Below are 26083 nucleotides of genomic sequence, written 5' to 3' on the forward strand. Positions count from 1 at the left end.
TCGGGGGTGGGGGCGGCGTGTACCTGTCACACAGGGGTGGTGACTCTGCCACTTCCCTGGGCAGCCTGTTCCAACGCTTGACAACCCTTTCCATGAAGATGGAAATTTCTCCTAATATCCAACCTAAACCTCCCCTGGCGCAGTGTGAGCCCATTTCCTCTCGTCCTATCGCTAGCTACTTGGGAGAAGAGACCAACACCCACCTCACTACACCCTCCTGTCAGGCAGTTGTAGAGAGCGATCAGGTCTCCCCTCAGCCTCCTCTTCTCCAGGCTGAACACCCCCAGCTCCCTCAGCCGCTCCCCACCAGCCCTGTGCTCCAGACCCTTCCCCAGCTCCATTGCCCTTCTCTGGACACGCTCCAGCACCTCAATGTCCTTCTTGCATTGAGGGGCCCAAAACTGGACACAGTATTCCAGGTGCGGCCTCACAAGTGCCGAGTACAGGGGCACAATCACCTCCCTGCTCCTGCTGGCCACACTATTCCTGACACAAGCCAGGATGCTGTTGGCCTTCTTGGCCACCTGGGCACACTGCTGGCTCATGTTCAGCCGCTGTCAACCAACACCCCCAGATCCTTTTCGGCCAGGCAGCTTTCCAGCCACTCTTGCCCAAGCCTGGAGCGCTGCATGGGGTTGTTGCGACCCAAGTGCAGGACCTGGCACTTGGCCTTGTTGAACCTCACACAGTTGGCCTCGGCCCATCGGTCCAGCCTGTCCAGGTCCCTCTGCAGGCCCTTCCTACCCTCCAGCAGATCGACACTCCTGCCCAACTTGGTGTCATCTGCAGACTTACTGAGGGTGCACTCGATTGCCTCATCTGATCATTGATAAAGACATTAAACAGAACTGGCCCCAATACTGAGCCCTGGGGAAGACCGCTGGTGACCGGCTGCCAACTGGATTTAATTCTATTCACCACAACTTTTTGGGCCCGGTCATCCAGCCAGTTCTTTACCCAGTGAAGAGTATGCCCATCCAAGCCATGAGCAGCCAGTTTCTCCAGGAGAATGCTGTTTGAAATGGCGTCAAAGGCTTTATTAAAGTCTAGGTAGACAACATCCACAGACTTTCCCTCATCCACTGAGTGGGTCACCGTGTCATAGAAAGAGATCAGGTTAGTCAAGCAGGACCTGCCTGTCATAAGCCCATGCTGACTGGGCCTGACCACCTGGTTGTCCTGTAGAAAGGTTTCCTATTGAAAATGTGCCGTTCTCAGGCATCACAATTCTCCAATTGGGCCAATATAAACTCTCGCACATAGTTTTGCTTATTGAAGATTAGATTCATAGAATTGTAGAATTGTTTAGGTTGGAAAAGACCTTTAAGATCATCCAGTCTGACCATTAACTTAACACTACCAAGTCTACCACCTTACTGAGGGTGCACTCAATCCCCTCATCCAGATCGTTGATAAAGATAGTAAACAAGACTGGCCCCAAAACAGAGCCCTGGGGAACACTGCTCATGACCAGTCACCAACTGGACTTCACTCCACGAACCACAGTTCTCTGGACTCGGCCACCCAGCCAGTTTTTTACCCAGCAAAGAGTACGCCTGTCCAAGCCATGAGCTGCCAGCTTCCTAAGGAGAATGCTATGGGAGATGGTGTCAAAGGCTTTGCTGAAGTCCAGGTAGTTGATCTTAGAGGTCCTTTCCAATCTTAGTGATTCCTAGTTTTTACTTTCATTAAAAATAATCCAGCCACCAAGCCAGGAAACATGAAATTGCTACTCTACCCTTAATTGGTTTAGTGGTGGACTTGGCAGTGTTAGGTTAATGGTTGGACTGGATGGTCTTAAACGTCTTTTCCAACCTAAACGATTCTATGATTATTTTTTAATGAAAGTAAAAACTAGGAATCATTAAGGTTAGAAGGGATGTCTAAGATCATCAGTCCAACTGTCAACTCAACAACACCATGCCTACTAAACCATGTCCCAAAGTGCCATGTCTACATGTTTTTTGAACCCCTCCAGGGATGGGGACTCCACCACCTCTCTGGGCAGCCTGTTCCAATGCTTGACTACTCTTTCCATGAAGAATTTTTTTCTAATATCCAATCTAAACCTCCCCTGATGCAACTTGAGTCCATTTCCTCTCGTCCTATTGCTTGTTACTTGGGAGAAAAGACCAACACCCACCTCACTGCACCCTCCTGTCAGGCAGTTGGAGAGCACGATAAGGTCTCCCCTCAGCCTCCTCTTCTCTAGACTAAATAACCCCAGTTCCCTCAGCCGCTCCTCATAGGACTTGTGCTCCAGACCCTTCCCCAGCTTCATTGCCCTTCTCTGGACACAGAGCTTGTTTTCACAAGGATCGCAAAAATCCTCACTCAGAAACAGTTATGACATGACTGGGTTTTATATGGCTTTTGAAAGAATGCTTGTAGAAGAAGGGTAAAGTCTTTGCAGACTGTATTTTCTTTACCACATCCCAGTATTATTACCCTCAGCCATTTCTTGCATAGGCTGATTGTGAACTCTAACCTGCTGATTGCTTTTCATAACGCTCATCATATGAAATCCGAACCTGTCCAGGGTACATAGATTAAAGATTGCACTTAATCAACAGCAATTTAAACACTGAGCCCTGGGAATCTGGGTTATCACTTAAATGGTTGTCTTGGTTTAACCCCAGTCAGCAACTAAAGCCCCACACAGCTGCTCGCTCACTCCCCCACCTGGGATGGGGGAGAGAATCGGAAGGATAAAAGTGAGAAAACTCGTGCGTTGAGATAAAGACGGTTTAATAAGTAAAGTGAAAGCCGCGCACGCAAGCAAAACAAATCAAGCAATTAATTCACTGCTTCCCATCGGCTCAGCCATCTCCAGGAAAGCTGGGCTCCATCACACGTAACGGTGACTTGGGAAGATAAATGCCATCACTCCGAACGTCCCACACTTCCTTCTTCTTCCCCCAGCTCTATGTGCTGAGCATGACGCCATAGGGTGTGGGATATCCCTGGGCTCAGCCGTCCCGGCATGGCCCTGAATGTTTTTAGCAGCGATCCTCCGGCGTGCACACCTTGTTCTCAAGGTTTGCGGTCTCGTTCCTTGCTCTTTCTCAAATACGCTTGTCAGGGTCAAGTGGTTTGTCAACTGGTTGGGCCACCATCAGTGAATTTATTCTGCTTCAGAGGAGGTGAACAGAGGTTAATGCTCTCTCCTTTATGGGCAGAGGGAGAACTTACACACTTCTCATGAAGAATTACTAGTTGTCCGTGAAATGTTATCGTCCAAATAGCCCTCTTCCTTCCCTTTCACAGTTATTGTTGAACTGTTTTCTGATACTTGCTGCCAAGACAAAATGACTTACGGAGAGTGTCCTGGTTTCAGCTGGGATAGAGTTGATTTTCTTCCTAGTAGCTGGCATAGTGCTGGGTTTTGGATTTAGTAGGAGAAGAATGTTGATAACACACTGACGGTTTAGTTGTTGCTCAGTACTGCTTATGCCAGTCAAGGACTTTTCAGCTTCCCATGCTCTGCCGGGGCACAAGAAACTGGGAGGGGGCACAGCCAGAATAGTTGATCCAAACTGCCCAAAGGGCTATTCCATACCATATGACGTCATGCTCAGTATAGAAACTGGGGGGGGTTGGCCAGGGAGGAGCGATCGCTGCTCGGGAACTGTCTGGGTATTGGTCGGCTGGTGGTGAGCAATTGCATTGTGTATCACTTGCTTTGTGTATTGTTATTATTATTATTATTACTACTACTATATTGTTATTATTATCATTACTATTTTACTTTATTTCAATTATTAAACTGTTCTTATCTCAACCCAGGGGTTTTTCTCACTCTTACTTCTCCGATTCTCTCCCCCATCCCACCGGGGCAGGGGGAGTGAGCGAGCAGCTGCGTGGTGCTGAGTTGGTGGCTGGAGCTAAACCATGACAGATAGAAAAGGAAATGGAGACAGGCAAAGCCAGGAGGCCACAAGCGAGGAGCTGTAGGGTGTTTTTTGGAGGATTTGTTGTAAGCAGGACCTGTGGGAGCAGTGCAGTCCCAGGCGTACTGGAGGTTGGAGTCCAACTACAGAAGCTCTGCAGATCTTTGGAAGAAGGGGCAGCAACTCAGGAGGTGTACAGGGATCTTGTTAGGCCCTGCAGGGAGGAAATTAGAAAAGCAAAAGCCCAGCTAGAACTCAACCTGGCCAATGCTGTAAAAGACAATAAAAAATGCTTTTATAAGTACATTAGCAATAAAAGGAGAGCCAAGGAGGATCTCCATCCTTTGCTGGATGTGGGGGGGAACATTGTCACCAAGGACAAGGAAAAGGCTGAGGTACTTAACGCCTTCTTTGCCTCTGTGTTTAACAGCCAGACCGGTCATCCCCAGGGTACTCAGGCCCCTGAGCTAGAGGATAGGGATGGGGACCAGAATGGAGCCCTCATAGTCCAGGAGGAAGCAGTTAACGACCTGCTATGCCACCTGGACGCTCACAAGTCTATGGGGCCAGATGGGATCCACCCGAGAGTGCTGAGGGAGCTGGCGGAGGAGCTCGCCAAGCCACTCTCCATCATCTATCAGCAGTCCTGGTTAACAGGGGAGGTCCCTGATGACTGGAGGCTTGCCAATGTGACGCCCATCTACAAGAAGGGCCGGAAGGAGGACCCGGGGAACTACAGGCCTGTCAGCCTGAGCTTGGTGCCGGGGAAGACTATGGAGAGGTTCATCTTGAGTGAACTCAACAGGCAAGTGCAGGTCAGCCAGGGGATCAGACCCAGCCAGCATGGGTTCATGAAAGGCAGGTCCTGCTTGACCAACCTGATCTCCTTTTATGACCTGGTGACCCGCCTGGTAGATGATGGAAAGGCTGTGGATGTCATTTACCTGGACTTTTTAGCAAAGCTTTTGACACCATCTCCCACAATACTCTCCTTGGGAAGCTGGCAGCTCATGGCTTGCATGGGCGTAGTCTTCGCTGGGTAAAAAACTGGTTGGGTGGCCGAGCCCAGAGAGTAGTGGTGAATGGAGTTAAGTGCAGTTGGCGGCTGGTCACCAGCGGTGTTTCCCAGGGCTCAGTATTGGGGCCAGTTCTGTTTAATGTCTTTATCGATGATCAGATGAGGCAATCGAGTGCACCCTCAGTAAGTCTGCAGATGACACCAAGTTGGACAGGAGTGTCGATCTGCTGGAGGGTAGGATGGCCCTGCAGAGGGACCTGGACAGGCTGGACCGATGGGCCGAGGCCAACTGTATGAGGTTTAACAAGGCCAAGTGCCGGGTCCTGCACTTCGGTCACAACAACCCCATGCAGCGCTCCAGGCTTGGGGAAGAGTGGCTGGAAAGCTGCCTGGCCGAAAAGGATCTGGGGGTGTTGGTTGACAGCCGGCTGAACATGAGCCAGCAGTGTGCCCAGGTGGCCAGGAAGGCCAACAGCATCCTGGCTTGTGTCAGGAATGCTGTGGCCAGCAGGAGCAGGGAGGTGATTGTCCCTCTGTACTCGGCGCTGGTGAGGTCGCACCTGGAATGCTGTGTCCAGTTTTGGGCCCCTCAATGCAAGAAGGACATTGAGGTGCTGGAGCATGTCCAGAGAAGGGCAACGAAGCTGGGGAAGGGTCTGGAGCACAGGGCTGGTGGGGAGCAGCTGAGGGAACTGGGATTGTTTAGCTTAGAGAAGAGGAGGCTGAGGGGAGACCTTATCGCTCTTCTACAACTCCCTGACAGGAGGGTGCAGTGAGGTGGGTGTTGGTCTCTTCTCCCATGTAGTTAGCGATAGGACAAGAGGAAATGGGCTCAAGCTGCGCCAGGGGAGGTTTAGGTTGGAAATTAGGAAAAATTTCTTTACGGAAAGGGTAGTCAAGCATTGGAACAGGCTGCCCAGAGAGGTGGTGGAGTCCCCATCCCTGGAAGTGTTCAAAAAACGGGTAGACGTGGCACTTTGGGACATGGTTTAGTCTAGTCTACCCTTGATTGGTTTAGAGTGGACTTGGTAGTGTGGGTTAATGGTTGGACTGGATGATCTTAAAGGTCTTTTCCAACCTAAATGATTCTATGATTCTATAACTCTATCTTCCAGGGCCTTGAATCATAGCTTGAGTTCCAGTTTTGAGGTTTGCCCAGGGACCAGCAAGCTCCAGCTCCAGCACTGTGATATCTCCATCCCCAGGGTCCCTTCCCCAGGGCATCGCACCCAGCCAGACCCCCCCAGGTACTGGAGGGGAGGAATTGCATCCTGCTGGGCAATGCATCCCCATGACAAGTACTGCATCGTCTCCTGCCAGGAATTGCATCCCTCCCCAAGGTACTGCATCCGGCCAGTACCACATCCCCGCTGGGTACCACGGCCCTCTTGGGTATTACACCCCCAAACCGAGCACCGCAGTGACCCCTGGGTGTTGCATCACCCCAGGTGCTGCTTTCCCTCGGGGTATTGCACCCCCCCCCCCCCGCCCTGGGCATCACATCCCCTGGTATTGCATCCCCCTGGGTAGTGCAACCCCCCCCCTTCAGATATTTCATCCCCCTGGTATTGCACCCCCCTCCCAGGTATTGCACACTCCCCGGTATTGCATATTGCACACCCCCCCCTCGGTATTGCAACCCCCCCCATACTGCATCCCCCCGCCGGCCCCGGTATTGCACACCCCCCCTCCAGTATTGCACCCCCTCCCAGGTGTTCCGTCCTCCCCCCCCCCCCCAAGTATTGCATCCCCTCCCCGGTATTGAACCCCCCCCCGGTATTATATTCCCCCCTTCCCCCGGCATTGCACCCCCCTCGCCTCATATTGCACCCCCCCCCCCCTCCCCCGGGTATTGCACCCCCCCGGTATTGCACCTCCCCACCCATACTGCACCCCCCCCCCCCCCCCGATATTGCACCCCTCCCCCGTATTGCACTATTGCACGCCCCCCGGTATTGCACCCCCCCCCCCCCGATATTCCCCCCCTTTCCTCGGGTACCGAATCCTCCCGGGCGCTGCATCCACCCCCCCCGCCCCTCCCTCGCTCCCCATCCCGGCGGAGCGGTTCGTCCCCCCCGGTCCTCGCAGGTCGAAAACGAAAGCGAAAGGGGAAGGGGAAGGGGAAGACGGACCCAGACCGGCGGCGGGAGCCCGGAGCTCCCTGGCCCGGTCCGACCCCGGGGCCGCCGCCGTCCCATGGCGCGGCCGCTGCTGCCGGTGCTCTGCGGTACCGTCGCCCTCCTGCTGCCCTGGGTCGCCTCCGATACCGGTAAGCGAGGCTCCCCCGGGCTCCCCGACCCGCCGCCGGCATGCCCACGCCCTCCCCGGGTTGCCCACGCTACTGCCCGGGGTGCCCACGCCGTCCCTGGGGTGCTCGCTCAGCTTTCCGGGGTGCCTCCCGCCCCCTCCCCGGGGTGCCCCCGCTGCTCCCTGCGTGCCCACACCTCTGAGTGCCCCACGCACCCCCCGGGTTACCCACGCTGCTACCCCGGGGTGCCCACGCTCGCCCCCCACCCACCCCCGGGCTGCTCAGGCTGCACCCCGGGGTGCCCAGGCTCCCCGTGGGGCACCCAGCGCTGCTCCCCAGGGTGCTCAGGCTGCACCCCCGCCTTCACCTTGCACCCCCATGGGTGCCCACCTCCCTCCCTGGCTGCCCACGCCACCTCTCCACCGGTGTCCAGGGATTTTTAGGGGCCGTGAGATGGACCCACGGGAGCTGCATCACCACAGGATTTCACCCCGGGTGGGATCTCTGGATTTTCCATGTGACTGTGACTTATCCACGGCTGAGCATTGCCGCCGGACCGGGAACATGACATCGTGTCTCGCCGCAACGAAAGCAACTTGGGGAAAAATCGCGGAGCCAGCGATGCTGACAGCCCCAAGGGAGCTGCTGGCAGTGGTGGCGGTGGCGGCAAGACCATTAGGAAATATTCAATTCATGGAAAATGGGTAAATTGTGAAGGATTTGCATGGAAGCGCAGGAAATAAAGCTGGAAGGGACTGCAAAGGTTCTGGATAGCTTTAGTGCTCTCCCTTCTCCAGGTTCTCATCTGCTGATGAAGCTACCAGTCCCTGGAAAATTAATTTATGCCTGTTTCTAATAAGCTGTCAGGTGCAGAGAGGGATGTAAAATTAATCCAGTGGCAAAAATAAGGCAGAAATGCTGCATGCCCTTCCGGGCAGAGACAGGCTAAAAATAGCTTTCCTTGAAGGCAATACCTTTCAGCGTCCCATCGCGGACTTGCAGACAACATTCCTTGTAGCGGTGAGGTAATCAGGACCATCGTTTGGGGCAGAAGACGTGGTTATCTGGGGTGTTAGACAACAGGAATAATATTTATTGCTTTTAATTCAGCTGCTGGATAATTTGGGAGGTGCCGTAGCCCCTCTGGCACCGGCCATGCTGATGCATCCCGTGATGCTCGTGCCAGGCATCATGTCCTCTCCTGCTTTCCACCCTGGCACAGCCGATTGATTGTAGATGTTTTTCAGTTAAACAGGTGAAAAAGTTTTCTTTATTTCTGTGATTTTGGTGTTTCTTGTGAATTCTCCGGTCTTGGGCACAGACTTTGGAAATTTCTCTTTTCTCCACTTTTTTTTGGCTTATGATTTTTAAACCGTTAGCAGAAAATGAGCGCCACTCTGGCTCTTTTGCCGATCATTTTCTAAGAAAAATAGCCAAGTTTTTCCAGTGTGGATTCTCCCATGTCTAGTTGTGGTTGTGAATCCCCTGGCAATGCCATGAAGCCGGAGGGTGACATCTCCACGACGTGGGATGACAGCACATGGCAGCATCTCCATCCCTGGGACTCATCCTGGCCACATGCCCAACGCTTGCGTGGTTTGCTTCCTGACGTGCCAGGATGAGCTCACCCACACAGGCATCATTTGAGATCACCGGTGGAGAAAGCCAAAAAGCAAAGCGAAAGCATGAATTAATCATACAGATACAAAAACCCCTGAATATCGTGCACGCGTTTCAACCTGGAAATTCAATATCAGTGGGGAATTCGGATGGAAATAAGGCAGCCAGAGGTATTTTCCCAAGAAGGCTGGAACCTGGCAGCGTGGCTCATTTCGGAGGTTAGCTGATGATGTGACGAGTCTTCGAGCACTTGGGCTGACTCATCAATGGGAAAACTCAACTGGCAAAGCTTGAAGGGAATGGAGGTAGGCAGAGAGATGCTTTTGGCTGTCCTGGGAGAGTCTTGTGAGCTTCTCCTTGAATTAAACAGGAAAAATAGAAGACGTGGGTTTTTTAATGCGTGCAAGTCCCCGGCGGTGCTCAGATCCAGGGAATTTTATCAGCTTCGATAGAAAAGCAAATAAGAGAGGGAGAGGCTTGTAGTTACCGCAGATCTTGCTTGGAAGCAAGAACTTTATCACGGTCACAGCTCTCCCCATCCATCCACGTTTTACACCATTTCTAATTCACTGCTGAGGTATAAAAGAAAGCCTAAATCTTGGCCACGCATCTCCAGGGCTGTAGCAGCACTGGAAACCTGAATCCCCAAAGATTTCTTCCCCTTTTCCTCCTTGGCACGTGTTTCATCTCATCAAATGAACGGAAATCCATGCAGCAATGGTGCAAGATGCCAGGGTCATGATCCTGGAGAGCAGAAGACAATGGGGTCTTGCCATCAGCATTTTTTGGAAGAGATTATTTTACAGTCAAATCAACCAGAAAAAAAGTGCTTCAGTGGGATTAGGGTGACGAGATCAGGTTTAAAAGCTGAAAGGCATAAGCAGGACTCACAGGTCTTTGTTTTTTCTGAGACATTTTGCATGCTGGATTTCCCACCGCACTCCCTTTGCAGACGTGGCTGTGGGTTGTCTTGGCACTGGGAGGGTGTTTCATTCACTTTCTGGCGTGGTTTCAGGTCTGGTGACATGCAAGGGCGTTGCAAAACAGCCCACAACATTTCCTTGAAACGCTCCCAGGAATTTTGCCACTGCCTTGAGTGGAGGTTGAGAACCGACGTGCTTAGCACATGTGTGGCTGCCACATTACTCAATGCCCTCCGGGCACGGCGGCTGCAGCATTTTGGGATGTTCCGATGCCAGGGGACACAGCACGGACCCACCCCAGCACCAAAATGGAGCAGACGCCCCTGAGGTATTCTGGTGATACGTAAGAAATAGGGGCAGGAGCTTTTTAAGATTAAGGAGATTTTTAAGATTAAGGAGATTTTTATCTCCAGGTGTTTTGGGTGCCTGGGGGAGCATGTTGTGTTCCTGTCCCCGCTGCCATCACATTCCTGTCCCCGGTGGGCTCCTGTCCCTATCACCAGCACATTCCCATCCCTATTGTGCTCCTGTCCCCACTGCTGTTGCACTCCTGTCCCCACTGTGCTCCCATCACCATCCCACTCCTGCTCCCAGCCCAACTGTGCATCCCTCCATACCAAATGTGCATCGTCCCGGCTGGGCACTGCTCCATCCATGCCGGGCATCCATTCATCCATGCTGGGCATGACATCGCGGCCGTGCGTTGCTCCATCCCGGCCGTGCATCGCTCCATCCGGCCCATGCAATGCTCCATCCCAGCCATGCATTACATCCCGTCTGTGAATCGCTTCATCCTGACCATGCATCGCTCCATCCCAACCATGCATTGCTCCGTCCTGGTCATGCATGATATCTCGTCCGTCCATTGCTCCGTCCCAGCTGTGTATCACATCCCGGCCGTGCATCGCTCCGTCTCAGCCATGCACCCCTCCAGCCTGTCCGTACATCACATCCTGTTCCGTGCACTGCTCCATCCCGGCTGTGCACTGCATCCCAGCCGTGCATTGCATCCCGGCCGTGCATCACTCCATCCTCCCGTCCCACCCATGCATCACATCCCAGCCGTGCATCGCTCCGTCCCAGCTGTGGACCGCTCCAGCCTGGCTGTATATTGCTTTATCCCCGCTGTCCATCTCTCCATCCCGGCGCGGGAGCATCACCTCGCCGCAGCGGCTCGCATGGGTGTCACGGGTGAGCTGTTCCCACGCTGCGGCAGGGCTTCAGGCACAGGCATGGTCTCGGGGCAGCTGAGAAACTTTCTCCATTGCACCAGAAAAAGAAGTGAAATTTTAACACCCTCTTGCAAAACTGACCTCAAATCAGGGTCAAAGGGGAAGCACGAGCCCTTCTGGGGATCCGAAAAGCCGTAACTCAGAGCTCGTCACTGCCCCATCGCCTGGCCACATGATGCTCAGATTTCAGCTGCCTCCGGGGCCACGGGCTGCAGCCTCTGGCAGGGAAAACACCCTGGGAAGTGGCTGGAGGAGTCATGCAGCACCTGGAGTTTTTCACTTCCAGCTGCAAAATGAGTGGAGAAAAAAGGGGGCAGCGAGCACAGCCGAAATGCAGCAGCTGGTGGTGGGATGTAGCCGGGGCTTTTGGCCTGTGATGGTCACAGCAGAGGGGTGAAATTCTGTGAAAAGGCTTCATTGACCAGAGGAACTGCTACAAGTGACCGCAAACGTGCCGGAAACGGAACTTTCCCCTTCTCCATCCTCTGTGCACAGGGACAGCCATCTCACTGCCATCTTTTTGGAGGCTGGATGAGGCTCTCCCAGACCCGGGGCAGCACCAACACCCCATTACCCCCAGCTTGGCAGGATTTGACCCCCTTGGGTGCTGTTCAGCACAGCGAGCCAGGGCTGGAGAGTGCCAAATCTCCCTGTTGTGATCTCCATCTCTTTTTTTTTTTCTTTTTTTTAACCCCCCACCAGCGCCAGCACGATGCAGCCGCCCCAAGGATGTGGCCAACGCGCACATCGATGTGGGCAACAACACGTTGCTCAACACCCGCCTGCGCTACACCTGCAACCCGGGCTACAAGCGCAAAGCCGGTACCTCCAGCCTCATCCAGTGCATCCTCCGTGATGGCTCCACCGAGCCCGACTGGACCCAGACCACGCTGCAATGCATCCGTAAGCCCTCGCTTGGCAGCCGGGATGTGATGGGGAGCGGGGAGGGGGGACGCATCCACCACCGGCGTGGCGGAGGAGGATGCGGGGTGGCGTGGGTGCTGCTGTTGATGGTGTCTCCACGTTGTGTCTTCCCGAAGGGGATCCGGCTCTACGTCCACTAACCCCCAGCCCTGAGCTCCTGACCACGCCACGCACCGAGAGGACAACCCAAAGGGGTGAGGAAGGAGCAAACGCATCCCATGGGGGTTGGTTTGGGGCCACCGTGACCACAGCCACGGCAAAACCACAACCACTGTGGTGTGGAAAGTAAAATATTTCAGTTATGTGATCGAATTAATTCAATTGTCTGAAATGATGTCATTTCATAGCTGCTGGATGGGCTCTATGGTCCCCGCTGTGACCTGCCCGAAGTGGCCATGAGGCTGAGCACTGAAATAACGGTGCTACCCGGAGTGTGCCTTTTAATTTTTTTTAAATTAAAAGGTTTTACACCATTTTCCCCAGCAGGAACCACCGATGCCAGCCCAGTCTCCAGTCCCTCTCCAGCAGCAACACCCGGGCTTCCAGGAGCAGCCAGCTGGTCACCAGCACCTGATGGGCCGTCACCAGAGACATCCATACTGCTGGAGATGTCCACACCGGGACAGGGGACGGCCCTGGGGCCATCTCTGGAGACAACCTCACTGCCCACCGCCCCCATGAGCCACGCCACAGGTCAGGCCGCCTCTCTGGGAGAGATAACGAGGGGGCTGCATTTCAGCCAGCAAAGGCTCTTTTACTTTTTCAGTGTATTTTTCCCTTCTCTTCAACCCTCTTTTTAGTGAGGGTCCCCCCAGAATCCCTCCCTTTCCTGGCTTTGCAGCTAAAAATCTCCATTTCTCTCTTCTTTTCCAGCTTTCATCCAGATCCTGGGCCCTTCCATCGGTAAGCTAGCCAAAAAGCTTATTTTGGCAAGCAGGGGCTTATTTTCTTTACTTTTTAGCTTAAAAGTGCTCCTCAGGGCTGTGGGAGCTTTATTATCATAGAATAATAAAAACGTTTAGGTTGGAAAAGACCTTTAAGATCATCCAGTCCAACCATTAACCTAACACTGCCAAGTCCACCACTAAACCAGTTAAGGGGAGAGTAGCAACCCCATGCCTCCTGGCTTGGTGGCTTGATCATTTATAGTGAAAGTAAAAACTAGGAATCATTAAGGTTGGAAAAGACCTCTAAGATCATCAGTCCAATCATCAACCCAACACCACCATGCCCACTAAACCACGTCCCAAAGTGCCACGTCTGCCCATTTTTTGAACGCTTCCAGGGATGGGGACTCCACCACCTCTCTGGGCAGCCTGTTCCAGTGCTTGACCACTCCTTCCGTGAAGAAATTTTTCCTAATATCCAATCTATTCTGTGGTCGAGGGCAATGCCTCCGAGGGGTGAAGGATGCAGCACCCAAATTTCTTCCCTGGGTGGGGAGGGCACCTTGCGAACATGCACAAAGCTTTTTCGTCTCTTTGCGGAGCTGTTATGTTTGAGCCGGGCTGTGCCCTCGGCCGTGCATTGGAAAATGCTCATCGGCCACCGTGTCTCTCCCGCAGGGGTCCCGGTGGTGGTGGTTGTCAGCGTTGTGGCCTACTGCTACTGGAGGATAAAAATGTAAGTGTGCCGAGCCCCACGAGGTCTTTCCACCCCAGTGATGAGCTGTCCAAGGCCTCTGTGCTTTCCTGAAAGCTGGGGAAGGCCCTTCAGGTGCTGGTGACGCTCCTCTCCCCTCCGCAGGCGCGTGGGGCAGTACTACACGGTGGCGGAGACGGCCATCCCCATGGTGGCTCCCATTGCTGAGAATGAGGAGAGGTTGCCGCCCGACGTCTTCCCCATGGGCTGAGCACCCACCACCGGGAAACTCGGTGCACCCACCAGCCCGGAGGATGCTTGGGGCTTGGATGGAAAGCCGGACGCTTCCTCGAGTGGCGGTGGTGTGTGGCAGAGCACGTCCCGTTCCCCAGCTGCCCTCCACGTGGAGCATCCTCGCCCCAGGGACATGGGGCTGCTCTTTCCAGCCTGAACGAGTGACTCTTGTGGATGAGACCGCTCCAGCACTGAAAGGTGTGTGGGTGTCCCATCGTGCGGCTGAATAGGGGGGTGGGTGAGCCCTGCAAGCACCCCAGGGTGGTGTGGAGGCAGTGGGTGTTCTGCGTTGGGAGCCAGAATTTGGAGGAGGTGGTCCTGTGGGTGCTGATGGGTGGCAAGGAGCGGGCCAGGGGCTGCCTGCCCAAGCAGAGGGCATTTGGGGTGTAGGGGATGGGGTTTGGGTGCTGGGGGTAAAGCTGGGCTGCCCTGCCCCAGGCAGAACCCGTCCCCTGGTCAAGAGCAAGGCCAGAGTTGGGCCAGATGGACACCAGCCCCTTCCCTAGAGCCGTTTTGCCACAAAATTGCCCCAAAACCCAGAAAGCAGCACTGCTCGTGGCAGATGGAGAGAGAGGGACCTGGCCAAGCATCCCTCTGCTGCATCCTCACCCCCTTCCTGCTCACTTTCAGCCATTCACCGGTGAGTCCGCAACTGCAGCGAAAGGTGCCGGCACCGTCCTGCTGCGGTCACAGATATCGGCACTCGTACGCAGCTCGTGGATCCTTCAGAAGCACTTTCGGTGCTGACCCCAGGTGCCTGCCAGCTCTGGCTGCTCACAGGGGACCACAAACAGGAGCGATTTCACTATAGACGCTACCAAAGACTGAATTCTCCTGGAGAAACTGGCTGCTCACGGCTTGGATGGGCGTACTCTTCACTGGGTAAAGAACTGGCTGGATGACCAGGCCCAAAAAGTTGTGGTGAATGGAGTTAAACCCAGTTGGTGGCCGGTCACCAGCGGTGTTCCCCAGGGCTCAGTATTGGGGCCAGTTCTGTTTAATGTCTTTATCAATGATCAGATGAGGGGATTGAGTGCACCCTCAGTAAGTCTGCAGATGACACCAAGTTGGACAGGAGTGTCGATCTGCTGGAGGGTAGGATGGCCCTGCAGAGGGACCTGGACAGGCTGGACCGATGGGCCGAGGCCAACTGTATGAGGTTTAACAAGGCCAAGTGCCGGGTCCTGCACTTTGGGCACAACAACCCCATGCAGCGCTCCAGGCTTGGGGAAGAGTGGCTGGAAAGCTGCCTGGCTGAAAAGGACCTGGGGGTGCTGCTTGACAGCTGGCTGAACATGAGCCAGCAGTGTGCCCAGGTGGCCAAGAAGGCCAACAGCATCCTGGCTTGTATCAGGAATAGCGTGGCCAGCAGGAGCAGGGAGGTGATTGTTCCCCTGTACTTGGCGCTGGTGAGGCCACACCTGGAATACTGTGTCCAGTTTTGGGCCCCTCAATGCAAGAAGGACATTGAGGTGCTGGAGCGTGTCCAGAGAAGGGCAACGGAGCTGGGGAAGGGTCTGGAGCACAGGGCTAATGGGGAGCGGGGGAGCTGGGGGTGTTCAGCCTGGAGAAGAGGAGGCTGAGGGGAGACCTGATCGCTCTCTACAACTGCCTGACACGAGGGTGCAGTGAGGTGGGTGTTGGTCTCTTCTCCCAAGCAGCAAATGACAGGATGAGAGGAAATGGCCTCAAGTTGCACCAGGGGAAGTTTAGATTGGTTATTAGGAGACATTTCTTCACGGAAAGGGTCATCAAGCATTGGAACAGGCTGCCCAGAGAAGTGGTTGAGTCCCCATCCCTGGAGATATTTAAAAGATGTGTAGATGTGGCACCTGGGGACATGGTTTAGTGGTGGACTTGGCAGTGTTAGGTTAATGGTTGGACTTGATGATGTTAAAGGTCTTTTCCGACCTAAATGATTCGATGATTCTATGAAGACAATCACACGACCTAAGAAATATTTTCCTTTGCATGTTTTCCCTTCATCCATCATCAGTTGTTATCCACTTGTTTCCCCCTTGCTACAGAACAGTCAGCTTTATTCTGATGCTGTTTTATGTATAAATGTCTATATATTGTACATAAAATAATGCAGATACAGCAATTGATTTTTTGTCTGGTCAGGCATCTTGGCAGCCACGATGGTGGGGAGGACAGCAGGAACAGACGACAGCTGGGTTGGGGTAAAAGCCATCTCCGCAGCAGCAAGGGCTCGCCGCCCACCAGTATTGCCGTCCTCTAGAGGCAAAAGGTGATGGCAGGGTGGCAGCTGCCATCACTCAGCTGGACGGCAAAAGGGTTTTTAGCTGTAGGTATCTAGCAACTTAACTTCTGCATCCTTTTCTTGCTGCTGTCTTTTGTCCTCCTGTTTGTGCCACTGCTCTGGACTGTCGGAGCTGGAGGAAGCAGCACTTTGGATGTGTGACGGATCAAACCCTCCTGCAGCGGCACTGCCTCTCCCCAATGTACCATGGGACGGTTGGAAAACAGGTGAGGCTGGAAGGGATCGCTGGAGGTGCCTGGTGCAATGTCCGTGCTGAACTTTGTGGTTACATCTAATGTCCCAAGTCTTGCGTGAACTTCTGCCCACACTTAGTTGAGCAGAACAGGGAAAGCTTTTCTGGAGTCAGTGCTTTGAAAGCGAAAGAAGCAGCGAAGCAGCTACTGTTGAATGAATAACCATGGATATCAACAGGATGCACGAGCTTCCTCCAGCCAGGCATGGCTCCTGGCTCCGGGTCCACATCCAAGATCTCTTCTGAAATTTGTTTTGGTTTTGATCTCTGCATGACACGGGCTCTGGTACAAAGAGTCACAGTGTCTTCAAACAGAGAAACCATCTGATTTACAAGACCACCACGCTGCTTGCACCGTTGCTACTGTGATGGCTGGTAAATAAATACAACTCAGGACAACTTCTTAACAGAAGAGAAGAGGAAAAAGAAGCATTTTTTGTTGTTACAAATTTAATTTCAGCATTAAAAACGCTCTCTAGACTAGTTTCTGAGTTAGACTGAAACCAAACCAAAGCAGTTCTTCAGATGCTGCCTCTCTCTTCTTCCCTTATGGTTTGCTGCAGGGAGAAGAGAAACAGAATCTGGGGAAACCACTCTGCTGCAAGTGTGGAAAATTAATTCAGCTGGGAGAGACTAACGAGTTCCTCCCAGAGCCCACAGTGACATTTTCCCCATTAAAACAGGCTCTAGGAAAAAGTCCATTTTCTAGGAATAAAGTGGTTTTTTCGGTACTTTCCAGCGTCACATTTCCTCGTCTTCCCATGGATCACAGGGATTTCACGGAGGCATGACATAATAGGCAGGGATATGCTGGCAGATTGGCCATGAGAGGTGTTTACCTGGTGACAGAGGTAACAGAGGGGTAATGCTCAAAAAAGAAAAGCAAGCCGTCTTGTCCGATACAGTTTATATAGTGCATATTCTTCTGTGCAGTGAAGCATGCCGTGCCAACCAGCTCCTGGAGGGCAAGGCAGGGCTTGAGAAAAGGTCTCACACCTCCTTGCAGAGAGCCTGGAGGGTTCCTCTCAGCGCTGGTCTGAAATCCTGCTCCAATATCCACCTGATTTTGGAGCTGGAATGTGACAACAGGCATTGTCCTGCACCCAGGACAGCTCCGGGGTGCAGCCAGGGCTCTGGGGAGCTGGAGGGCTTCGTTAGAGCTGGATGGGCTGTTCCTGAAGCGCTGGGAAAAAGGTGAGCGGTGTCAGAGAGCCAAAGCACTTCTGCGTGCAAGCGCAGCAAAGGTAGCCACCTGCATCCCTGCTGCCATTGCTCTGTGGGAGAAAGAGGAGACGTGAGAGAAAAGGAAGGCTGGAAGGCGGCTTCCAACCTCAGACGCAACCCCCTCACATCCAGGGAAGAGCAACGGTGCGCCCAAAGCATTTCCTGCCACCTCCCTTGCAAGGAAATCTCTTACGGGACAGCTTGTTCAATAGCTGCAACAACCAAAATGTCCCTGTGCAGGTCTTTGCTGGTGAAGGATGAGGCTTTGCCTTTCTCAGTGCTTGTGTCCCCCGCTGATGGCTCGGAGCCATCTGCTGTCTCTTGTTGTGGACATGGAGCTCCGCCAGATTTACTGCAGGCTTGCAGATCCCAGCGCTAAGGAAACGTGGCCTTCACTGCACCTTCTGGGCAAGGATCAACCACCAAGCCAGGTGGCACAAAAGCCAAAACTGGACCCAAAAGTCAGATTGTCGCTTCCATCCAGCTGGCAGGGGCGAGGGGTGCTCTGCCAAACCCAGACAGATGTTTGATGGCCACGGCAGAAGCTCTAAGAGTCAGAAATGGGATCTGACACAATAAAACCCCCAAACCAGCCCCACCTGAGACCACAATTAGTCTCAGAAGAGAGGTCAAGGCTTCACTAGGTCTGTGGGAACTGCACCACCCCCCCGAATCATGCGGTCGGGAAGTCACCCCCAGTTACGAGCCAGGGTTGTGAGCAGGAGCAAAGGGCTGGGGAGCTGTGGGCATGAGATCCAGCTACGGGACGTTCCCTGCTCGCTTCCACTGAAGCATCGCACTGAGGTTGTCTCTCCCCGGTGCAATAGCTCAGAAGAGTCACAGAGCACAGCCGTCCCCCAAGCGACCAGAGTGCCTTGGGAAGGCTCCTGATTCAGAAACGTGATCTCAAAGGCCCAGGGAGTGGACATACATGAATCAAGGGGAGCTTCTTCACAACCAGCCAGGAGTTGGATTGCAGTGTTGCCGTACACTCTGGCATAGAACAAGTGACGGTGGCCCCGTCCTTCGCAGCCTCACTCATCAGCTCCACTCGAAGGAAACGCTCCTTAGAAAAAAAAAAAACCAAACACCACCACTGAGAAGGAGCTGAGATACTGGAATAGGTTGTTTCATATTGTTTTTAACATCCTCGGAAGAGACTTGCAACATGATGGTTTTTTTTTAAAATAAAACAACAAAAAACCCCACAAACCCTTGGTGACAAAAATCAAGCAGAAGCCAGCAGTAGCTCGTGAGGAAGGAAGTGAAGTAAGAGCTGACAACCACTGTAGAACAGAGAAAAGGGAACCTATACCCTGGCATTGAGATAAGAAGTCAGAATCTGTAGAAAACACACCCAGATGCAAGGACTATCAGAAAAAAACGCTGCAACCTTGTGTCTTGCTACTGAATTCACAGTGCGGAGCAGCGTGAACTGAGGAAAAAAGGTGACCTCAGCTACTCTGGTTTATGCCAGCATGAGCCAGGCCATAGTCCACGTTCAGCATGAATCTTAGGATCAGGGTGAATCTTATGACAATCTTTTTTTATGCTTCTCTACCACACCCCTCCCCTCCAAATGTAATAATCAGAGATGTGCAAATTTTATGGGTAGTGAGCGCTGCCTCTCTTGGTGCCTTTTTAAAATGGCAGCGGCCCATCCTGCCCGAGACGTCATTGCTTGCAGAGCTGCCTCAAGATTCCAAATCCTAACGAGACAGCGGCGTGTCTGGGAGTTTGCTCTCCCCAGCCATCTGCTCTGCCTCTGGAGCGCTCACACACCAGCTGAGGAACTGCTGCAGCTCACAGGCAGGGCTGCTGAGCCAGACTGCACATGACGATGCCTTGCTTTGGTGCAGTGTGCTATGAAGTGCGGTGTATTGGCTTTGCGTGGCAAGGTTTTGGGAGTGGGGGGGGCTGCAGGGGGTGGCTTCTGTGAGAAGCTGCTAGAAGCTTCCCCTATGCCTGACAGAGCCAATGCCAGCCGGCTCCAAGATGGACCCACCGCTGGCCAAGGCCAAGCCCATCAGCGACGGTGGTAGCACCTCTGGGATAACGTATTTAAGAAGGGGGGAAAAAAATAAACGGGCACAAACTGCAGCTGGAGGGAGGGGTGAGAACATGTGAGAGGAACGACTCTGCAGACACCAAGGTCAGTGAGGAAGGAGGGCAGGAGGTGCTCCAGGCACGGAGCAGAGATTCCCCTGCAGCCCTGGTGCAGCCCATGGTGAGGCAGCTGTGCCCTGCACCCATGGCGGCCCCCGGGGGAGCAGAGATCCACCTGCACCCGGGGAGGAGCCCACACCGGAGCAGGGGGATGTGCCCCAAGGAGGCTGTGACCCCATGGGAAGCCCACGCTGGAGCAGGCTCCTGGCAGGACCTGTGGACCCATGGAGAGAGGAGCCCAGGCTGGAGCAGGTTTGCTGGCAGGGCTGGGGACCCCGCGGGGGACCCACGCTGGAGCAGTCTGCTCCTGAGGGGCTGCACCCATGGAAGGGACCCACGCTGGAGCAGTCTGCTCCTGAGGGGCTGCAGCCCATGGGAAGGGACCCACGCTGGAGCAGTCTGCTCCTGAGGGGCTGCACCCGTGGAAGGGACCCACGCTGGAGCAGTTCGTGAAGAGCTGCAGCCCATGGGAAGGACCCACGCTGGAGCAGTTCATGGAGGACTGTCTCCTGTGGGAGGGACCCCATGCTGGAGCTGGGGAAGAGTGTGAGGAGTCCTTCCCTGAGGAGGAAGGAGCAGCAGAGACAACGTGTGATGAACTGACCGCAACCCCCATTCCCCATCCCCCTGCACCGTGTAAGGGGAGGTAGAGAAAAATTGGGAGTGAAGTTGAGCCTGGGAATAAAGGAGGGGCAGGGGGGAAGGTGTTTTAAGATTTGGTTTTATTTCTCATTACCCTACTCAGTTTTGATTGGCAATAAATTAAACTGATTTTCCCCAAGTCGAGTCTGTTTTGCCCATGACAGTAATTGGTGAGTGATCTCCCTGTCCTTATCTCAACCCACAAGCTTTTTCATTACATTTTCTCTCCCCTGTCCAGTTGAGAAGGGGAGCGATAGAGCGGCTTTGGTGGGCACTTGGTGTCCAGCCAGGGTCAGCCTGCCACACGCAGGTATCAGGGCCCTAAATTGCCCACTTGAGGATTGGCTTATCTTGGAAAGATTTCACTTACCCCAGCCAATGCTAAAATGCATTCCAGGGACTTTGACATTAGCAAATACTTCTTTGCACGTGTCACTGCTACGTAGAGGAGGTTCAGTTCATCCACAGGATACATGTCTAGGTTGGAGGGAAGATCATCAAGAGCTTTAGAGAACAAGAATGAACAGCTCTGCAGTTCTTCTAATGCTTCAGCTAGTACTTCTAGGACACTCGGTGCTTCTCTGGGAGAAGCATGAACTTGCAGAGCAGGACAGCTGTGCAGCACTCTCCTGTGTTTGCTGTGCAGTTCCTGACGCCACCCATAGCTCCTGCCTCATTTCATGTTCTCCCTTCCAGGCAAAGGCAGGATTCTACATGCCTGGAGAAGCAGCTCACTGCTACATGTTTTCCCACCTCCTGGGCACAAACTTGGCACTGGAGGAGTTTCTCAGTCTCTAGATTCACTCTGCAGGCTCCTCTCTGCTCGCTGGGAAGAGACCAGCTCTTCCAAAGCATGAACTGTGGCACCTAAGGAAAGCAGTGTCTTTCCCAAGCATGGAGTTGGTCTTTCTCTGTTGCTAGATGGCCACAAGCTCGACCGCAGGAATATTCCCCTGGCCTTATCTCGCTGTGAAGGAAACTATGACAAGATCAGTGATCACTAGGACAGCCAGCGGTACTTGACGCCACCAAGAAGCACGGGCTTGCAGGACAAGCACCGGCAGCACGCTTTGCTTTCCTACTTTCAGATCAGGATGGATACCACACACAGCTGTTCCCTTACCAATACTGAAGTTCGTGCTTCTCCTGTAATTGCCACTGTGGCCTGGTACTTTCACAAAGTCATCTGCAATCAGCACCGTATCAAACTCCAGGCCTTTGGCTTGGTGGACAGTACCTATTAGGTAATCTGTAACCAGTGCACATGGGGAACAAGGAGGAAAACAGATCAGTCATTGCAGCAGTAATAGTATTTTTAATTTCACAAGGCATTGAGTCAAATGAAGTTATTTCATTCTGCATTCATTTCACTTCTCCCCAAACAAAAATCAGAAGCAAAGCACCTCTATTGGGAATCTAGAATGCTGAAGACAACTTCCCTGCCAAGGAAAACGCCTGGTTGTCAGCAGCCTGAGCCCCAGCCCCAACTCCCAAACAGGAATGCTCTTTATTTGGTGAATTTTTGACTTGATTGCTTTGTCTCCTCCCCAAATTTTAGTCAGCAAGTTGCAGGGCAACTGCAATAGGAATCGCAAAAAGCAGGATAAAGTCCTAGGGCTTTCCAACTGCAGGAAATACTGTGTCCAAAGGTTTATTTGCCTCTAGCAAAGTCACATTAAGTAATCCTTTGGTGGCAGCTTCATTGCACTGAACTCCCCCTGAACTCCCAGATGTACCCCAAAAGCTGCTGTTCAACTTCCCTTCTCCCTAAAAGACCGACTTGATCCAAATGTAGCTTTTTTGCAGAACAAGGTGGATTCAGCACTGGAGCTGGATTGAAAAAAGACCTGAATTTGATCCTATATGAAGACACAGCTTAGCTTTACCTGCCCTGGTTTCTTGTGACACGTGGCTGCTCATAATCTTCTGCACCAGCTCAGGGATCCGGTCTTGGTATTTTTCCACTATCGCAACCTTCACTTCCAGGTCTTTCTCATCGATGTGCTCTGCATATTCCCTTAAACCAAGGAAGCCCTCGGTTTCTTCCCATTTTTTGATAAAGGAGTCATTTATAACAAGGTTTACTGAAAGGAAAGTAGCCGATGACATGAGTTTATTTGATAGACACATATAATGGCATTTCGTAATTCCAATCAAATTTCAGAGTAAGTATTAGGAAAGGCAAGTGTGGGGCAGTGGATGGGACCACTGCTGTGGGATGCAGGGGCTTGGGGTGTACTCGCTCTCTGATGGGTGGTTTTCGCTCAGGATTTTCTCTTTACTGATGCAAAACACCGTCAAAGCTTGATGCTTTCATCAGAGCGGGTAGCTTCACAAAACAGCATCACTTTGAGATGCAGCACTGGTGTACTGTGAAGGGTGCAGAAGTTTAAGGAGCTCAGGAGAGATGAAAGTCTCATCCCCAGAGATATTTGGAAATTGAAGGGAAAAGACTCTGAGCAGTATGAAAAGACTCTAACGTGACTTCAGAGTGGCTGGAGCAGGGGCTCAGGGCAAAGACAGCCCCAGGGCCCTTCCAACCTGCATTATTCTCTCTTTTTACCCAGATGGCAAGGAGATTTTCTGGTAGCTCGCCTTCCAAAGAACCAGTAACACTACCCATATAATCAATCAGTGGTGGCAGTTCAGTAAGTCTTTTGTTTGTCTCTGTGCCCCATATGTAACAACACTTGCCTACTGCTGCCAAGGCAGAGGGAGATTTTAAATGAATGATTTATTTCCTAAAATGATTTATTTCCTAAATCATAGAATCATAGAATCGTTTAGGTTGGAAAAGACCTTTAAGATCATCCAGTCCCACCATTAACCTAACATTACCAAGTCCACAGTACACCAATCACGGGTAGGCTAGACTAAACCATGTCCCAAAGTGCCACCTCTGCCCATTTTTTGAATGCTTCCAGGGATGGGGACTCCACCACCTCTCTGGGCAGCCTGTTCCAATGCTTGACAACCCTTTCTGTGAAGAAATTTTTCCTAATATCCTATCTAAACCTCCCCTGGCACAACTTGAGCCCATTTCCTCTCGTCCTATCACTTGTTCCTTGGGAGAAGAGACCAACACCCACCTCACTACCCCCTCCTGTCAGGCAGCTGTAGAAGAGCGATAAGGTCTCCCCTCAGCCTCCTCTTCTCCAGGCTGAACACCCCCAGCTCCCTCAGCCGCTCCCCACCAGCCCTGTGCTCCAGACCCTTCCCCAGCTCCGTTGCCCTTCTCTGGACATGCTCCAGCACCTCAATGTCCTTCTTCTATTGAGGGGCCCAAAACTGGACACCCTATTCCAGGTGCGGCCTCACCAGTGCCGAGTACAGGGGCACAATCACCTCCCTGCTCCTGCTGGCCACACTATTCCTGACACAAGCCAGGATGCTGTTGGCCTTCTTGGCCACCTGGGCACACTGCTGGCTCATGTTCAGCCAGCTGTCAACCAACACCCCCAGGTCCTTTTCGGCCAGGCAGCTTTCCAGCCACTCTTCCCCAAGCCTGTAGCGTTGCATGGGGTTGTTGTGACCCAAGTGCAGGACCCGACACTTGGCCTTGTTAAACCTCATACAGTTGGCCTCGGCCCATCGGTCCAGCCTGTCCAGGTCCCTCTGCAGGCCCTTCCTACCCTCCAGCAGATCGACACTCCTGCCCAACTTGGTGTCATCTGCAGACTTACTGAGGGTGCACTCAATCCCCTCATCCAGATCGTTGATAAAGATGGTAAACAAGGCTGGCCCCAAAACAGAGCCATATCCACCAGTGAAAAGAAAGCATGTGGTAGAAGATTCAACACACCAGGTTTAAAAACAAAACAAAACAGGAAAAGCCTAAGACAAATGAAAAATGAAGTAATCGGAAAACATAAGGAAAAAATCCCAATCTATGAGTTTACTGGGCTCTTGCACTCAAAATAAGGCATCACAGAGGAAAGCTGGGGAGGGCTGCATGATACAGACCCCACAATTTCAGCATTTCTGGTATTAACACCGGCCACTGAAGCAGCCGGAATAGCCCAGCCACGACACTACCATTGAGAAGTCAGTTTTCAACAGATAACTTCATGAAGAAATATGAAATAAAACACCAAGAAGCACGCTACTTTCCATCACTGCAGCAAAACCTAAAAAGTCCGTGCCGCTGTAGGGAGGATCACACAGAAAGAAGGGTAAACACATACTCACATTCTTTCCGTTTATCTGCGGGTTGACTGAGCTTCCAAATATCATGAATTCTGCTCAGGCCAAAACGGGCAAGCCCCTAAAACAAACAAAAATTTATCTTACTATACAGGAGTAAAGGTGCTGTCTAGAGTTTCTAGATAAGCTAGCAGGGACCAGCGGTTATTGGTGTTAAGAGGGAGGGAAAAAGGGAAATGTGCTGAAAATGCGGAAGGAAGCTGGTTTCCTGAAATCCCTGGGGTTGCAGCACAATCAAAGGCAGCTAAAAAAAGGATGATACAGCCCACTCTGTGGACGGACAGACAGACAGCGAGAAGAGAACAGGACACTGTCTGATTGGCATTGTAACAGAGCATGGCAGAATTTTATATTCAAAGTCTTTTCAAAGGAAAAAATATTGCTATAATGTTTTCCCATTCACTAACAAGAAAAGTTTTGGGTTTTGGTCATTTTAGCTTCCAATATCTGCATATTGCTTTGTTAAAACAAACTTTAAAAGTCAATGTTTCAGTTAAACTGAAACAAAAGGCTTTGCTTTGACCATTTTTACCTTCAGAAAGTATTCTTCCCCCTTTCCAAATTCAGTTTATTTTGTTCAATCAAAAGAATTGTCAGTCTGAATTTAGACTTATTGCAAACTGCAAAAGCAGACAAGGATTTTTGTACTGGCTAGACAGTTCAAACATTCATTCCATTGCAATATGCAGTTTCCCAGTGCAAAAAGGAAATTAAAATATCAGCCTAAAATTCAAAAGACCACGCTCTTCCTCAAACACACTCAGCACTAGGACAACTGTTCATGTGCTTCTATGTTTGTGGGTGCAGAACAACATCTCAGATTAAATCATAGGTATTGATGATTCAGAGTTTGAAGACTAATGATTCCTCTGAGGCTTTTGAAATGTGAAGCCTTATTAAAACCTCCCTGCAATTCAAGCACATGAATTTCTGCAGACATGCACACTCTCCTTCTTCAGATACGTGGGTGCTTTTTGCAGATGAAAACTCAGTGCAAACCTCAGAACTGTTGCTCCCTCAAGGAGTTAACATTCAGCATTGCTGAAAATCTCAATTTCCCTCACCAACTATGCTGGTGAACCAAATTTCCTGGCTTTCCTAGGTGTATTGAGATGGGGAACACACCGCCACACGGCTGGAAATGAGGAATGAGCACAGCACAGCACAGCCCTTGGTGGCATTTACAAGCCCAAAGGTCACCTTCAGCATCAACCATTGTCTTCACCTCTCCAGACAGCTTAAAAAACATTTATTCTTCCAGGGCACAGCCAACTGCCTTTCATTGATTTTACACTCAGCCTGCAATTACAGCTGATTTTTATTTCCCTAATGCAGTAACACTGTGCCACTGCCAGTGGCCAAAGGCAGCCAGCAGCACTCCATCTAACGCAAAAACTTGCAGTGACCTGCTACAGTCACATATCACTCTGCCCCTGCCCCAGCTCCACCCAGCAGACTGGAGCTGCTGCCGTCTCATCTGAGCCTGATGAAAAAAGGAACAGATGAGCCTAAAAAGAGAGCCTTGCCTGCACAGATTTGAGGAACAGCTGCTCCAAATAACCCTTCCCCAGCCACAACAGATTGCTGCTTTCTTCCTGAATA

At 52.1% G+C, this 26083-nt stretch overlaps 1 protein-coding gene and 1 non-coding gene across 2 annotated transcripts in view; one reads left to right on the forward strand and one right to left on the reverse strand.

Annotated features, from left to right (window-relative positions):
* The first annotated feature begins 12725 nt into the window (after positions 1-12725).
* Positions 12726-13632, forward strand: LOC104032573 (uncharacterized). The gene is made up of 3 exons (XR_012831990.1): positions 12726-12758; positions 13421-13478; positions 13602-13632. It is a non-coding gene; the product is annotated as an uncharacterized LOC104032573 (transcript).
* A 3103-nt stretch (positions 13633-16735) lies between these two features.
* The window catches only part of FBH1 (F-box DNA helicase 1), a 35325-nt gene continuing 25977 nt past the window's right edge, over positions 16736-26083 (reverse strand). The window contains exons 17-22 of the mRNA XM_075727573.1: positions 24467-24542; positions 22165-22362; positions 21402-21527; positions 20649-20755; positions 18402-18536; positions 16736-17520 (exon numbers count right to left, since the gene is read on the reverse strand). Coding sequence (XP_075583688.1) covers positions 17401-17520; positions 18402-18536; positions 20649-20755; positions 21402-21527; positions 22165-22362; positions 24467-24542 — 762 coding nt within the window. The 3' untranslated portion in view covers positions 16736-17400. The remainder of the gene's footprint in view (positions 17521-18401; positions 18537-20648; positions 20756-21401; positions 21528-22164; positions 22363-24466; positions 24543-26083) is intronic.

Source organism: Pelecanus crispus, chromosome 1 (genome assembly GCF_030463565.1).
Source record: "Pelecanus crispus isolate bPelCri1 chromosome 1, bPelCri1.pri, whole genome shotgun sequence".
NCBI lineage: Eukaryota > Metazoa > Chordata > Aves > Pelecaniformes > Pelecanidae > Pelecanus > Pelecanus crispus.